Below are 14,562 nucleotides of genomic sequence, written 5' to 3'. Positions count from 1 at the left end.
AAACGAACAGCACCAAGCACGCAGTAATATAAGAACACTTTTTTTAATGGAATCTGGCATCATTTTTTTTTTTTTTTTTTTAAGTCTTTCAAAAAAAGTTTTTCTACTTTTGCTTCTCTCTGTCCATTCCTTTCGGTTACAAAAAAGTAAGCAAGTCAATAAAAGTTTAGTGTACAAACCGCTAAAAGCACACCAGAGGACTTCTCGCAACGACAGCTAGTGGTGGGGCCACGCTACTGCCCCCCACCAGCACATCTTTTTTGTACTCGTCCACTTTCTGTTCAAACCAAAGTTTTGGAGAACATGCACGGTCAAAATCCACCTCCTCAGTTACATCAGCAACATCTAATCTACTTTGATAACACTAATTGAAAAGCCGACAGCTAATTGACGCCCTAATTGTCTTAATTGGCTCTTTGCACGTCACGCGCGCGAAACGCTTTTTTTCCCCGACCACGCAAAGGAGGGCCACGATTTCAAGTTTTCCACAAGTAGGCCGGTGACTGTGTGGAGAAAGTCTAATTGTACAAGTCGTCTATAAACAAAAAAAAAGAAAAGAAGGGGCCCGTAAGAGGGCGGCGAGAGTGTGCAGCTTCACGGAAACAACGGGGGAGGAGATGAGACTTTAAACCAAAAAAAAAAAAAAAAACATTATCCAGGGAGGGGGGGGGAAACATTTCAAATTTACCACCAACTTTATACTCGAGCTATTACATTTAGTTTACCTAACAACATGACTTCCAACTTCTTACGGTCCACCCGAAACCGCTCCTCGGTCCACTCCGGGTCCGGCGGCGGATGGAGTCCGCTCAGGTCCTCCTCGGACCCCGGGAGGGGGGAGTCGGCGCTGCGCTCGCTGTTGGAGCCCTGGTCCGACTGCTGCAAGTATCCGCTCAGGGCGTCGCAGTGGGCAGCCATGACGCCGCTCAGCAACTTCTCCAGAGGCCACTTCGGGTGTTTTTTTGTTTGTTGTTGTTGTTGTTGTTTTATATTCAACCCGAAGTCGAGCTGAATCAAAAGCGGTTTAACTTCTGTGAACTTTTTTTTTTTTTTTTTTTTTATTCCGTTAATTCGGGGTTGCCGTGCAGGCTCATTGCAGCGCAGTCGGGACTTTTCCTCTGCAGTTTCCTCGGGTCCCCTTCGTTTTTTGCCCCCATTTACAGGCGGAGTTTCTTTTTAAAAAAATAAAATAAGTAGCAGCAGCAGCAGCACGCTGGTCCACGACGCTTAGCTCAGCACACCGCGAGCACACCGAGCAACTCCTCGAGAAAGTTTCACGTGTCACCCCGCAGAAAAGCCGGGCTCCTCCCAGAAACACTCATCTTTTTTTTTTTTTTCTTTAAAAAAAAAAGCACATTTACCCCCTCCAGGCTTCATGTGAAGTCTAGAAACTTTAGAATTCGCACGAAATAACAAAAGAGTATAATTAACCAAGGCAGGTTTGACTTGCCCTTAATTTAGGATTCTTTTCCACAGGCTGGTAGTGTATAATAATAATAATAATGCCCCATGCAAGCAATGTGTCGGTTTATAGAGGAAACACTACACACCCTGAGATTGGGCAAAGGGAAGCAATACAGGAAAGAGAAACCAAAACAAACATTAAAGGGGGTCACAATCAAAAGATCCTGTTTGTGTCCAGGTTTTTAATCAAGAAATACAGAACTAGGTCAGTTGTGTATACAAGAAAAGATTAGCATTACTCGTATAATTCCTGGTTTATTCTAATGCTGTGACCAATAAATGATTTCAGTTTCCAGTTCATATATGGTATTCTTGATCATTGCAATTGTCAGTTTGTTAAACTGAACTTTTTATGGTGTTAGCTTAACCTTTTTATTGGTTATCCTTTTAATATTCTACCATCATTGCTATTCTTTGCATTTAAATAAAACTAATGGGAAGGACATTAGAAAGCATCGTGCAGCGCTTCCACGGCTCTCTGTATCCACGTCTTGGCACATTTGGAATAAACCCTTGAATCCTCCGAGACTAAAAAGGTGGAAATGTCAGCTTTGATATTTTCCCTCTTTACTCTTACCGACTGCTGTATTTGCACCGTGATAAGACAGTCACCTACATTCTGTATTTACACTATGAGGTCATTTAGAACCATGTTTTTTGTTCTTCTATGATCATTTATCTACAAGACCCCACACAAACTAGTAGATTAAGCCACATCATCAAAGCACTGCAGGTTAATGTGTTCACCCGCCTTTACAAGATCAGTATGATTGCACTGTATTGTAATCATAAGCGGCTCAATTAATGTGTGTGTACACAAGATCAAACCAGGGCAAACTGTTGTTGTGATGTGATGATTATAATGGTTGGTTTAGCGTTAATAGACAATTGCATTGCAAAAGCATGGTACTATAATGGCCACTATCCACATAAAGAGCAACTTTGCAAATGGGCCTGAATGAACCTCAACACAAATATGAATATGAAGTCGTCCATGGGAGAAACCTCCTGATATAAAAGACGTAGCAGGTAAACAGTGAAGGCTGCCACCCAGTGGCCACAAGTGAATATGAGGCACAGACTGATTTGGTTGGTTATAGACACACACAATCTATACTGAATCAGATATTATATGCCAGAAACAAGAAAGTTCACAATGTGTATTGTCAAGAAAAAAAAAGTTCAAAAACAAGATTATTGATTAATGTCTTTAATGCAAAATAATGAAAAATAAATCCAGTAAGGTCTTGTACAATATAAATCTCTTAAAGGAAAAGTATTATCAGGCCAGCTCACCACAACAAATTATGATTATGATGCAAATTTAAGGGGAAAATTAGAAAAACAGTAAAAACAGTTGAGTCAAGTAAGGTCCAAATAGAGAAAGTGCTTCAAGCGGATAAAACACCTCAACTAGAACCAGAGTAGATGAGCAGTTGAACAGTACTGTCATATTTTGAGGTGTTCACTGATGCGTCATAGTTGCTGAAACTCCAGTTGCTCACATTGCATACCTCTCGGTCCATTCTCGGGCTACTTGGTTGTACCTAAAAGAGAAAAAGAAAAATTACGAGTTTCTCAAGTTTAGTTGAAAACCTCCAAATGATTCCACATTACAAACATTTTTACTATCGTAATCACCTTGTTCGGTCGGATTTGTAAATGTGAGCAATGTCCGGGACTAGTGGATCATCTGGATTCGGGTCACATAGCAAGGAGCATATGGATAATAAAACTGCGGGGGAAAAAAACGGAAAATATTAGAATGTACGCAGGTTTTAATGAGATTATGAACGTTTTCCAACTTATGAATTCATTCTCTATAAACCAATATAAATACAAATGGACAACCTTTGATTTCATACATCTTTTTTTTCTAAGTTCTCGTTAGTTACGTTTCATTTTTAGGCAATAGGCTATGTAAAAATATTACATTTTAACAGAGTGCTTATATTTTAAGAGGTCTAGCTTTTGAAGGCACACGTTTAGCGGTTCGATTAAAAAAAGCTTTAATATGAAGCAACAAAATCTTTAGAGCATATCTACCCACTAGCATCCAAAATGAAGGTGCAGAAAATAAACAATTCAAGAGTTCAAAATGATCGAGCCATCAGATTTCTAACACAATCATTCGTTAATTAATTTACCAACAAGGATAGGTGAGGGGCATATAGCTGAAACAAGTAGTTTACATAACAATAAAGCTAACTTTCTTTCTCTTTTTAGAAGATAAAGAAAAAAGTTGGATATCAGAGCTGGTTGACATCACTTCACACACAAATTAACTGAAAATGAAGCTACAGGGCGAGTATAATGCACTGTGAAATTAAGAACTGTATTCATCCAGTCTATATTGAACTTGAAATGAGATTAAAATGTATTATGATTGATAAGGCAATTTAGATGGATGGAATATTCCATTGAACATTATAGGATTTCACAGTCAGTGAAAAATAAAAGACATTAGTTACCTTTTGATACTGTAAGAGCAGGCGACCACTGCGACCTCAAGATGTCAAGGCAGATGCTACCATTGCTGTTGATGTTTGGGTGGTAAATTTTTGTTGTAAAGGCAAGCTAGAAAAACAATAAACCAAGCATGATTAGAATAAATGACCCACTGATGAAATGAGTCGGGTTGCACCTAACAAGATCTAATAATCTTACCTTTGGCGGTTTAAAGGGATAGTCAGTAGGAAAATGGACAGAAAGGAAGAACACTCCTCCATGATACGGGCTGTCGTTCTAAAATAAAGGAAACATTTTGTTAAATAATGCCTTGTACTATGCGGGATAAAATACTATTATTGTTGAGTAAGCAACCATATTATTTGGTGGATATAATTTGTTTAAGATTCATTTTCTTTGTAAAAAGCATGGCATTATGGTACTTTTCCCCATTGTCTAAGAAATGTCATGGGCTTTAGAGACCAACACTGGGATAGAGTGTGCCAGTCTGTGCTTTCAATACAGAATAGAAAGGCCTGTAAAGTCAACATAAAACACCATTGTCTAAAGATCGAGAAGAAGCTTTAAAAAAAAAAAAAAAAAAAAAAACTCACCGGTCCTGTGATGGTAGCTTGCCAATGAAACACTAAAAGAAGCAAAGATGACAACACAATCCATGTGAACATTTTATAGTATCAAGACTGAGTACCTGCAATTCAATAATACTGCAAGTCCCCGCAGCACTAATATTGCTTAACAAAAATGAAAGTGGTTGATTACAGCATTCCAATAACGAAGATGGCAGGTTTAAGTATAAACATGAAATACTAAAACTTACAGTCATCACCCACGGGTCCAGCTGAACATGAAGCTGGAGGATCCTTCCCCAAGTCCTGCAACTCCTGTACAGATAAATAAAAACAAGTAAGAGTTGGACAGCTTCCGTCGCGGTGTAACATTCACATATTTGTTTAAAAATGAATAAAAAAATCTTACGGTCTGCTCAACAGTAAACAAACGTTAGCGAAAACTTAACTTCAACGTCGGGCTGATTAAATCGAAATGGAAAGTACGTTAGGCAAAACGTACAGGGCGTTGACACTGCTTGTTTGCTAGGCCAACTTTAGCTCGTAGTTAGCTGGAAGTTAGCTCATTTAAGTTTAACTGCTTGACTTAATGTTAGCTAACTGGCTTCTGGGTAGTTTCTTCCGCCGTGAACTAAATATCGAACTTCATTGTAGCAAAAGATGTCTCGTGAAATCACAAACGTTACCTACCGTAAAAGCATTCAAGACCGTAGGTACGTTACGTTAGCATACAGATGCTATTAAGCTAACGTTAGATGGACTGGCTAACGTTATAGCACCGTTTCCACGCATCGCCTCCAGCCTTTCTGTACATTAAAGAAGATAAGACGAAAACGTACCTTCTTTATTCTTTTTAGAGCCATGGTAAGTCTTTCAGAGGGGTTAAGCGAAGCTACGGTGTTAAATTTGACAGCTGTCAGCTACAGCTACGCTCACTTTATGTCTTACCGGTCTTATTTGTTATGACAAACTGGTAGTTCTTTTGTTTCCGCGTATTTGTTCGTCGATGAAGAGCGGAGCGGTGCATTGTGGGAGTATGAGTTTTCAACAACATCCGCCGCCACACATGAAGCCAATTCATCCAATGAAAACCAGTCTGTTAAAAACCTACTAATAGTGAATTTACGAGAAATGGTCAAGTTAGTAACACACCTTTAATAGACTTTAAAATCAAGGTCATTACATCCAGACAGTTATTATACTATTACAGTTAACTACTGAAGAAAATTATTTCTTTTTCCCAATGAGATAGATTTAAGAATATGTTTAGAAATACAATAAAGAATGCATCATTATTGACAACGTTCTTATTTGTGTCTCTTGTGTATTGAGTATTACTTCCTATTTGCTTTTGTTTGGTTTATTTGCTCCTAATGTATGATGTTGTGTTTTTTTATTTTTTATTTTTATGTATACATCATTTTGCTAAAGAACAATGTAGCCACTTTAATATCTGTATGATAAACTTGTTTGTATTGTGAAAAATTATGTATTATACATAGCGACATTGGGTCTCATGAGTTGCAACAGTTTCAAATATAATTAAATCAATAAATATTTATTGAATTACAATGACAGTAACAAAAATACAGTAATAGTAAGTATTAGCAAAAAATGAATAAATGTGACCGTAGACTGTAGAGTAGTGATACAACAATGTATTACTTACTATTTTAAGCGCAATTATTGTCTTGATGTGGTTGCCGAGCCTCAAATCTGAATCCATTATCAACATTTCTAAGTAGTATCACTGGAGTGAGTTTTGAATACTTTGCAGGATTACAGGATTGATCCACAAGGTATGTTCAATAATGAAGGCCCAATAACTGAAATCTGGGAGATTCACTGTGATTGGCTCATATTCAACAATATACAACATCAACCAACTGCAAGTTATACAGGATTGTCAACCTTTGTTGTCTTGAATCATAAACTGAATCACTAATCAGACAAAAGCTATTTAGTCAAGTCAGAACAACTAAATCTAGATTTATATTGTTGTTGAGCTGGATAACAAGAACCTTCTCAGTCATTTCCCAACAAACTTAAGATTTAAGACTGATGTATTTAGTATGGAAGCAGCATCTCTTTCCATGTTTTTTAGGATGAACTAAATTACTTTGGAAACAGCAACAGATGATTGTCATAACGGATGCTAAGATAATGGGGAAATAAGGCAAAGATGAGATGAAATATGGACATCAGTTGACTCAGTATCCCCCAAGGCAGAAACTTGTTTTTCTCTCTAGCTTTGCAACCGATGGTGTAAACGCAAACATTTATGTTGTACATGAATTGCTGCAACTCACATGGAGTAGACTGAATGTTTAGGTTAGTCTTGCAGAGAGAGAAAGTCCAGAGAAGGGCAAGACAAACTAACATACGGCATATATACAGTCATATGGACGAGGGGCACGTCAGTCATCTTTCACAGCTGGACCGCTGCACCTCAAAGTCACACAGGCTTTCTATGCATCTATTTACATCTGCAGCACTTTCTGATAAATTGAATCAGAGAAACTCATGGATCTTTCTCAAATTTGTCGGTTATCAATAGCTGTAAAATACAGCTGAATCTGAGTGAAAAAATCAGGTCAGGTCAAAATTACATTGGAACTCTTCTGCATATACAATTATCTTTCTGAAATAAAAGCTATTATGGCTTCATTTGTATTAACATGCTGCTGAAATATTGTAAGGAAATACAGTTAGAGTTGAAAACAAAGAAGCATTTTGACAAGCTCTCTTCACTCCCTTTGTCACTTTGTCAAATATTTTATTGTTTGGGGTTTTAAAGATGACAATTCCTTTTTTAAACAGTTAATTGGGCTCAACGACACTGACTTAGTATTCACGTTAATTATTGTGTTCTAGTTGAAACACAAAGCGTCAATGAATCAATGTCGAATCTGCATTAGTTAGTGACGTTTATCCAACAGATTATCGTGCTTTGATGTCTTTGAAGGCACCTCGCCGACTGTCATAAAGCATCACTGAGTTCTGAAGGGTTGTGACTTAATGTAATATTACACATACGTCACATCACATGAATTCTTTATTAAGGGCAATGGAGTAAGTATTCAGATCCTATTTGAGTATTTGGAACCATAAGAAATTGTAAAAAAAAAAAACCTGCCTTTCCTGAATTCAGAATTCCACACTATTGATTAAGTGTTATTGTCAAAATGCATCACAATACAACTGAGATGTGTTTTGTATGCCTTTTGAAGGTTTATCTGAAATGCGGTGGAGCAGAAATATAAAAGGAGTACAAACATTAAATATCCCACTGAATGCACAGAAGTTCCAGAGAGTCTTATAAACGTGTTCAGTTACTACCACGACAACAGCACATGACATAAAAGGGGTTACTTCCCCTTGTTAAAAAACGAAAATAAAATAAAATGTCCCCTCTTAACCTTTGATCAAGATACAGCACATGACTTGGTCAAACTACAGCTGGACGTCTCCAGAAAACGGGCTGTAATGTATTCCTCACACGCGATTGGTCATGGATCGATGCGCGTTCGCGGCGCTCCGAGGTGGCGCGCCCGTTGCTTCCTCAGCATCGTTCGGAGGAGAGACGGAGAGACACGGAGTGAGACGCAGAGAGACGGAGCGCCGAGTCTCCCCCCCCCCCCCGAATGCCGACCCCCCCACGTCGCCAATGAACACGCCTCGCATTCCTATGTCCGCCAGTTGACACGCTGAACGAGAAGGACCAGGTCTCCACCCCCCCCCCCCTCCGCCGCGAGGATTCGGGACTCCTACAGCGGGCTGCACGTTTGTTTGTTTCTCCTCTCCAGGTAAGCCGCCTCCCCCACACTCCTCTCCCGTCTCCCGGTGACCGACGTGGCTGTGTGTGTTGTCGGTGTATTTTCACGCGCTATCCGCGGTTTTAAGCGGCGCCCCCGTGCGCCAACGGGCGAGGTTCGGTTTGCGGTCGCTGTCCGACGTGCTGAAGGCGGCCGGTGCGCTCGCGCGGTGAAAAACGCAGCACATGGTAAAGATGACGGCCTCGCGATTTTAAAGCAGGTTTACGTGACTTCGCTGTTTGCGTGCTACAGGCTATTTAGTGTTGCAGACTTTAACCTCCGCCAGGATGTCGTGTGTGGGGAGGGGGGGGGGGGGGGGGGGGGGGGGGAGAAGCCGCGATGAAGCCTCACGTGCATTTACGATATCCGCTCATTGGCAGAGTCGTGCACGTTTTGACTACGTCTGCTCTGCCCGAATGGATGTGTGTGTCTCAGCTGCATTGTACCTACAGGGACGGCGTGTTGTTGTTGTTGTGGTTGTGTGTCTTTTAAAAAAAAAAATGTTTTACAGCATTTATCGTTATAAGGGTCCGGCTCTGCAACCTTTGCAATCTTAGGATGCACTGTGCCACGTAGGACTGCTGCAAGAATTTTTTTTTGTGCACAATGAATATAGATGAGAAAAAAAGAGTACTAGTCCTACATGGCACCAAGCTTTGTTGTTCCTGATGAACTTCTGCCCTCTTGACTGAGAATTGCACTAGTATCCACTCAAGGCGTAACATCACCTTGCTTAAAAAAATGTCCTTGTCGAGACCTTGTGGAACGTGAACCCACGTCGCCCATTTGGAGCTCTGCACTGCATCTGTTTCCGTTTGGAAATGTCAAATATGTTGAAACGTGATCCAGGCCACAAGTTATTCAAATTCCCCACTTCTTGGCAACGTATAGAGCCAAGTCACGTTCATGCGCCATTGTTCTTCTGATGGACCAAAATATCCATTCTCTCCTCAACAGGAGCACCTGACATTTCCAGTGGCAGATTTACCCACCGGATCATGGCACAGACCAACAGCGGTGGGCAGGGAACCAACGGGGTAGCGGATGAGTCCCCCAACATGATTGTGTACAGAAAGGTAAGGCAGCTGCTATTTTTAGTCTGTATGCGTGTGCGTGCGCGCGTGTGTGTGTGTGTGTGTGTTTGCGAGTAGCAGCGTGTCTCTCTTGCATCAATTTACTTAACGATGAGCTGTGCAATGGAAATTGCTATTACTAATGGTAAGACAGTGTCCTTGTGCCACGGTTGATTTAGGGTTGTAATGCTATATGCCAGCTTGATGAGAGCATGGAGAGAACATGCAATTATTGTTTCACAATATTTATGCCATGCAAGTAGATTTAGGTCGTGCTCTCCGTCCCTCACACACACACAAACACACACACATTTTTCAGTCAAACCATCAGCTTTTATTGCCAACACATTGGGGGATGGATTTTTAACTGACTGGTATTAATAGAACTGAAAGAAAGCCACAGGCTTTTTAGCCATTGTTCATTACACTCCTTGTGGTGTATCGTTTCCCTTTTAAATCTGTTACTAAATTGGAGAGTTAGAGAAAGGGAGCGAACTGCCCCTTCCGAGACACCATAATGCAGCACCAAACATCAAACGGGTTAATAAAATACCAATCTGCAGGGGAAGATACATTTTGTATACTTTATATGTACATATATAGTATATGTGTGTGTATGAGAGTGCTCCCTGAACACTCATTTGGGTTTTTATCTTTTCTCCCTTGACTAAATTTGAGAGTAACCCACAAATAAACCATTCTAAAAATTACGTTAGCAACCACCAGGAGAGGCTTCTGTTCCCTGGTGGTGTGATTATTGTGTTGTAGTTTGCGTATTTCTCCTATACACCTCCTAGTATGAGCCGATGCCGCGTGTGTTGCATGTCTCGAAAACCCAATTCCCTCATCTCAGGTGTCACGATTCCATGATCAAGTGAAGCTGGATTCTAGCTTATGGTGTCCTGCAAATGTATTAAATACCTTCAGTGTCACACCTGAGCAACAACAGCTGTATGTTCGTGGCCGTTGCCTCTCGGGCCGTGCAATGTTTTACTTTCAGCTTTCAGATGCACCAATGAAGTGATCATTTTCTCATCTTACTTGTGGAGGACTCAAGCGTTGAGGGAATTTTCTTTCACTTGATTCTCTTCACCCTTCAGCGAATGCTCCCATTCCATCTGTGACAGCATCTGCACGCCAGGAGAGGGATGCGCTTAGCATGATATCATAGATTGAGGGTCATTTATAGCACTTGCAGCGTGTTAGGCGATGTTACTGCCAGCGTCGGACTAGTATTGCTGGAAGTGCTGCAAAGCAGAAATGTTTCACAAAGGTTGTTTTTTTTATTTTCTGGCGGACAATTTGTATCTTCCCAAAGCAGGAGGACTGGCCCATAATCTGCTCATGAGTAACACAAACAGAGAGGGTATTTGAGATACATTAACTGTTTTTGTCATACCGTGTACTTGGAGAAAAGCATATCTCTTTACTAAAAATAATTTTAAGGGGTGACAGGCCAGGGAAATAGTTCAGAACACCAATGGATTACAGCATGACACATTGCCAGTTTACTCCTTACATCAAGACAATTACACACGTTTTTTATGTGCAAATGAATCCATATATTATCAACATATGCATGTGCTTATTTGAATATACATTTCCGGAACATAAATCCTAACATAAAGCAAGCCTCAATTGAAAAGTTTCATTTTGTTGATATATTAGAGGCGCATATTTTTACAGAAGAGATCTTGGGTACCTCTTTTAAACACGGCTATTCATATTTCTATTCCCTCAATGTACTTAGGAATACAAACTTTATACAGATCAGTGTATACGACACATCAGAATGCAGGTAGTATGACAAAAACCTTCATTTTGAGAAAACTGTATATAAGATATACAATGTAAATGCCATGCAATTTGCAACACCGCCAGGTAATTAAGAAAATTAAACATTTTGAGAAACATTAAATGATGATAATGGATATCTTCCGTCCAGCTTCTCGAATACTACATTATGGTAGTAAACATCCTGTAATATGAAATTGACCAGTGAATGAAGAACAACGTTTTTGCCTTGGGTGCCATCCTATTAATATGAAAGAGTAAAGAAATATGCTAAGGCCTGAAATTTAGTCGCATTCGCGGTAAAATAAATATCAACTTCTTTCCAGTCACTTCCCATGAAGCAGCTAAGAAATCATCTCATGTCTTTACTTTGTAGCTTTTACCTTCAGAAACTCACCCTAACATTTATTATTCTATTTCTTCACAATCAGGAGGCTAACATTTTAAACTCAAGGGCCTGTTTGATCTTAAATGTCTGGTCGTATTAATATCCTGGCCCTGAAGCACTCCTACCGTCATCCGCTTCTTCACTTCTCAACCCCTGCGACCACTCACATGGCCGCAGCCTGGCTGTGTAGGCTGAGTGACCTAGATACACCGCGGAATGAAAAGAACGCGGCAGCGAGAGCGGCGAGGATGAAATTGTGTTTTCTGGAGTGGGTTCGATTCCAAAACTGCAATTGGAAGAGCGCTGTCTGGAGACGTGTGGCTGCGGCCCCGGCACGAACAGGTGCCCCGAACGCTTTTTCAGATGGAGATGACTTGGCACGGGGTGCTGCAACCCACACTGACTGGGCCTTCGCTAAACGAGCTCAGCCCTCAAGTGGAAAACGGGCTTTCGTGTTCCGCTTTCGCTGTTACGACATCTTGTGCAGGAATATCACAAACACACAGTGTAGAAGCTGTGAGAAATGTTGACGTTAAGCACACCTGCTTTTTATAGTTGGAAAGGGGCTATTAGTGCATGTGATGGCTGTTTAAATGAGTCCTAAAACATGCAAATGAGTTTCTTTTTTTTCCCCACTGCTGGTTCCCTCTTTTTAGACGTCGGCGCATTCACCTGGAATACGGTCTGTTGTCAAGACAACTACAAGATGCATTTGAATGTTTTGTCCTACAATACGGAACACACCAGTAGGTAGTACCCCTCTGGTGAATTTTTAAGCTTGTCCGTGCCTCAAAAAAGGCAACAAGTGGACAAATGAGACGACAAAACCTCATGAAAACATCATCATGCCGACGAGCCCGCCTTTGCAGCCTCGTCGTGTTTCTGTTTTTCTCAGGCTCACGCAACCGTAGTGGAGTTTGTTCATGGCCTATCGTTACCCTTTTTTCCTTCTGCCGATTGGATCCACCCTTCAGAAATGACAAACGGTGTTCATTTGTGAAGATGCTGTTGCAGTTTCAAAAACGAAAATGTTTGCCTCAGAGCTTTTTTTTTCTTTCGTCCGCACTAGACTTAAATCCAATCGAAAAATATCTCTCTCTGGCTCCAGGGAACAATGTGTGATGCTTCCATTTTCCATTTCTGTCCTACATACCTACGTAACTCCTGTAGCCCGCTATAGTGGAAGGATTACATAACGTGAGCAGAGGGAGCCTTATGGTCAAGTACCGCAGATTGTGGTTTGATAGCCTCGCCACTGGGAGTACGACTACATCCTTGAACTCTCTCAGTCTTTTTTTTTTTTTTTTTCTTTCTTCTCTCCGGCCCATCTTCCCCTCCACTCTCGTCATTAACGCTTCGAGGAGAAATAGATGGGGCGGTTTGAGGTGTTGACCTGCTTGCTGCGGAGATGTGTGCAGATGTTGCCCGTATTCCTTTAAGGATGCGTTTCACACACAGAGGCACTTCGCTTTGATCCGATACGTTCGCCCCGGACAGACTTACAAACGCGCACAGGCCTTTGAGACAGACTTGATTTACTGACGACAGCCGATGGGGGCGGCCCTGACTCCAAGTGAGACCTCGGAGCTCCTGTTTGTCGTGAAATGTAACGTGGAAGGTCTCAGTGGATTTGCACTGCGTGTCTGAGGGCTTTCTGTGTATCGTCAAGTGTACCAGAGAGTGTACAGTATGTAAGTGCGTGTGTGTTTTCATGCCCGCTCACATGTGGGCACCATGAATAATGCTTTGATGCATGTGCACGCGCGCGTGTGTGTGTGTGTGTGTGGCGTATGTAGGACGAAGGGTCCTGAATTTTTTATGGGATCCTAAAACAGCTCTGAAGTCAGCCACTCGGCGCGAGGGGTGAGCAGCCAGCGCCGCGTGTGTCTCTGAAGGTGTGCTCGCTGATTGCGGGAAATTGAACATAAAGTATAGATGTAGTAAATATATATGGTGTACTCCAGGTCAACTTCATCCTCCGAAAGTGAAAATCGAGAGCACTCACTAGTCGCTTAAAACTTTATTCAGCCCGTAAAATGAGCTCGTTAGATGAGCACCGAGGACCTAGTCAACACCCACTTTTACAACATCACCTGTTACTTCACACATTTGTCAAATACAGAAAACCTTAAACCACGTTGGCTCTTTTCTATTGAAAGTCTGCTGTGACGATAGAGAAACCGCGATCCTCGTGTTTCGTGCTTCTCGTTGTTCTCCCTCTGTGGTGTAGTGCATCTGACAGCCTGCTCTTACATCTGAGCTGCTGACGGGCATTTCTTATCCAGTAATTGTTCTTCTAGCAGCCAGATTGACTCCTGTCTCCGTGCACAGCCACTACAACTGTACGTATCAATTGTTTTCTGTCAGGTTTTTTTCCCCCATGAGCACATTAAATATATGTCACACCGTTATTGTTATCTTCGGTCCTTTTGGGGGAAGTACAATTTTTAAATTCCGGCTGCTTAGATAAATGTCAATACGGTGCAGCTTTGAAGTAATTGGTCCCCGGTGAAACTTGGTATTTTCCTCAGATATCAATGATGTGTAAAGAGTAAACGAGTCTGCGGTATCTATTGTTCTCGCACCAATTTACAGTAGACAAGTTAACTGTAGGTGATATGGCAAAACAAATGTCTGATAAGAGAAGAGAAAAATATATATGTATAATACAAAGCGTATTTATTGTGAATCCTTTGTCATCAGGTATACCATTCAAATACAGATTTGACCTTCACATACATTTGACAATACTTCACATATTTCCCACAATTTATGGTTCAAAACAAAATCTTTCAGCCTAAATTTCATGTCAGTAGACCAAATAATTATAACACCAGTTTCCTACCTGGCAACATTTTCCAACGTTTATGTAGCAATTTATCACATCCATCTTTTTCTTCATAGTCAAACTGCTGTCAGAAAAATATTTATTTTGCATGTTACAATACCAGAATAATTAAACCATAGGGAACAATTTGGGCCGAAAGTCCAGT

The 14,562-nt window shown here is 40.9% G+C and overlaps 3 protein-coding genes across 5 annotated transcripts in view; 1 reads left to right on the top strand and 2 right to left on the bottom strand.

The window, feature by feature from the left end:
• The window catches only part of LOC119214390 (protein bicaudal C homolog 1-B-like), a 39,813-nt gene extending 38,513 nt beyond the window's left edge, over positions 1-1,300 (bottom strand). The window contains exon 1 of the mRNA XM_037466141.2: positions 726-1,300. Within this exon, the coding sequence (XP_037322038.2) occupies positions 726-918 (193 nt within the window). The 5' untranslated portion in view covers positions 919-1,300. The remainder of the gene's footprint in view (positions 1-725) is intronic.
• Positions 1,301-2,658: 1,358 nt separating this feature from the next.
• On the bottom strand, positions 2,659-5,503 carry LOC119213765 (ubiquitin-conjugating enzyme E2 2-like). The gene is made up of 7 exons (XM_037464818.2): positions 5,339-5,503; positions 4,751-4,814; positions 4,527-4,558; positions 4,132-4,209; positions 3,936-4,041; positions 3,106-3,199; positions 2,659-3,011 (listed from the first exon to the last, which is right to left on the bottom strand). The coding sequence occupies exons 1-7, from the start codon at positions 5,360-5,362 to the stop codon at positions 2,966-2,968; spliced, it is 444 nt and encodes a 147-aa protein (XP_037320715.1). The 5' UTR covers positions 5,363-5,503; the 3' UTR covers positions 2,659-2,965.
• Positions 5,504-8,172: 2,669 nt separating this feature from the next.
• The window catches only part of rgs7a (regulator of G protein signaling 7a), a 40,947-nt gene continuing 34,557 nt past the window's right edge, over positions 8,173-14,562 (top strand). Inside the window, exons 1-2 of one of the 3 annotated variants that reach the window (XM_037464816.2) lie at positions 8,173-8,305; positions 9,272-9,390. In XM_037464816.2, the coding sequence (XP_037320713.1) occupies positions 9,313-9,390 (78 nt within the window). In that variant the 5' untranslated portion in view covers positions 8,173-8,305; positions 9,272-9,312. Of the gene's footprint in view, positions 8,306-8,374; positions 8,503-9,271; positions 9,391-14,562 lie in introns of those variants that run through there. The other 2 variants (XM_037464814.2, XM_037464815.2) reach the window with 2 other exon arrangements.

Source organism: Pungitius pungitius, chromosome 13 (assembly GCF_949316345.1).
Source record: "Pungitius pungitius chromosome 13, fPunPun2.1, whole genome shotgun sequence".
Lineage (NCBI taxonomy): Eukaryota > Metazoa > Chordata > Actinopteri > Perciformes > Gasterosteidae > Pungitius > Pungitius pungitius.
The sequence above is the reverse complement of the archived record's forward strand: the minus strand, read 5'-3'. Positions and strand labels throughout refer to the sequence as shown.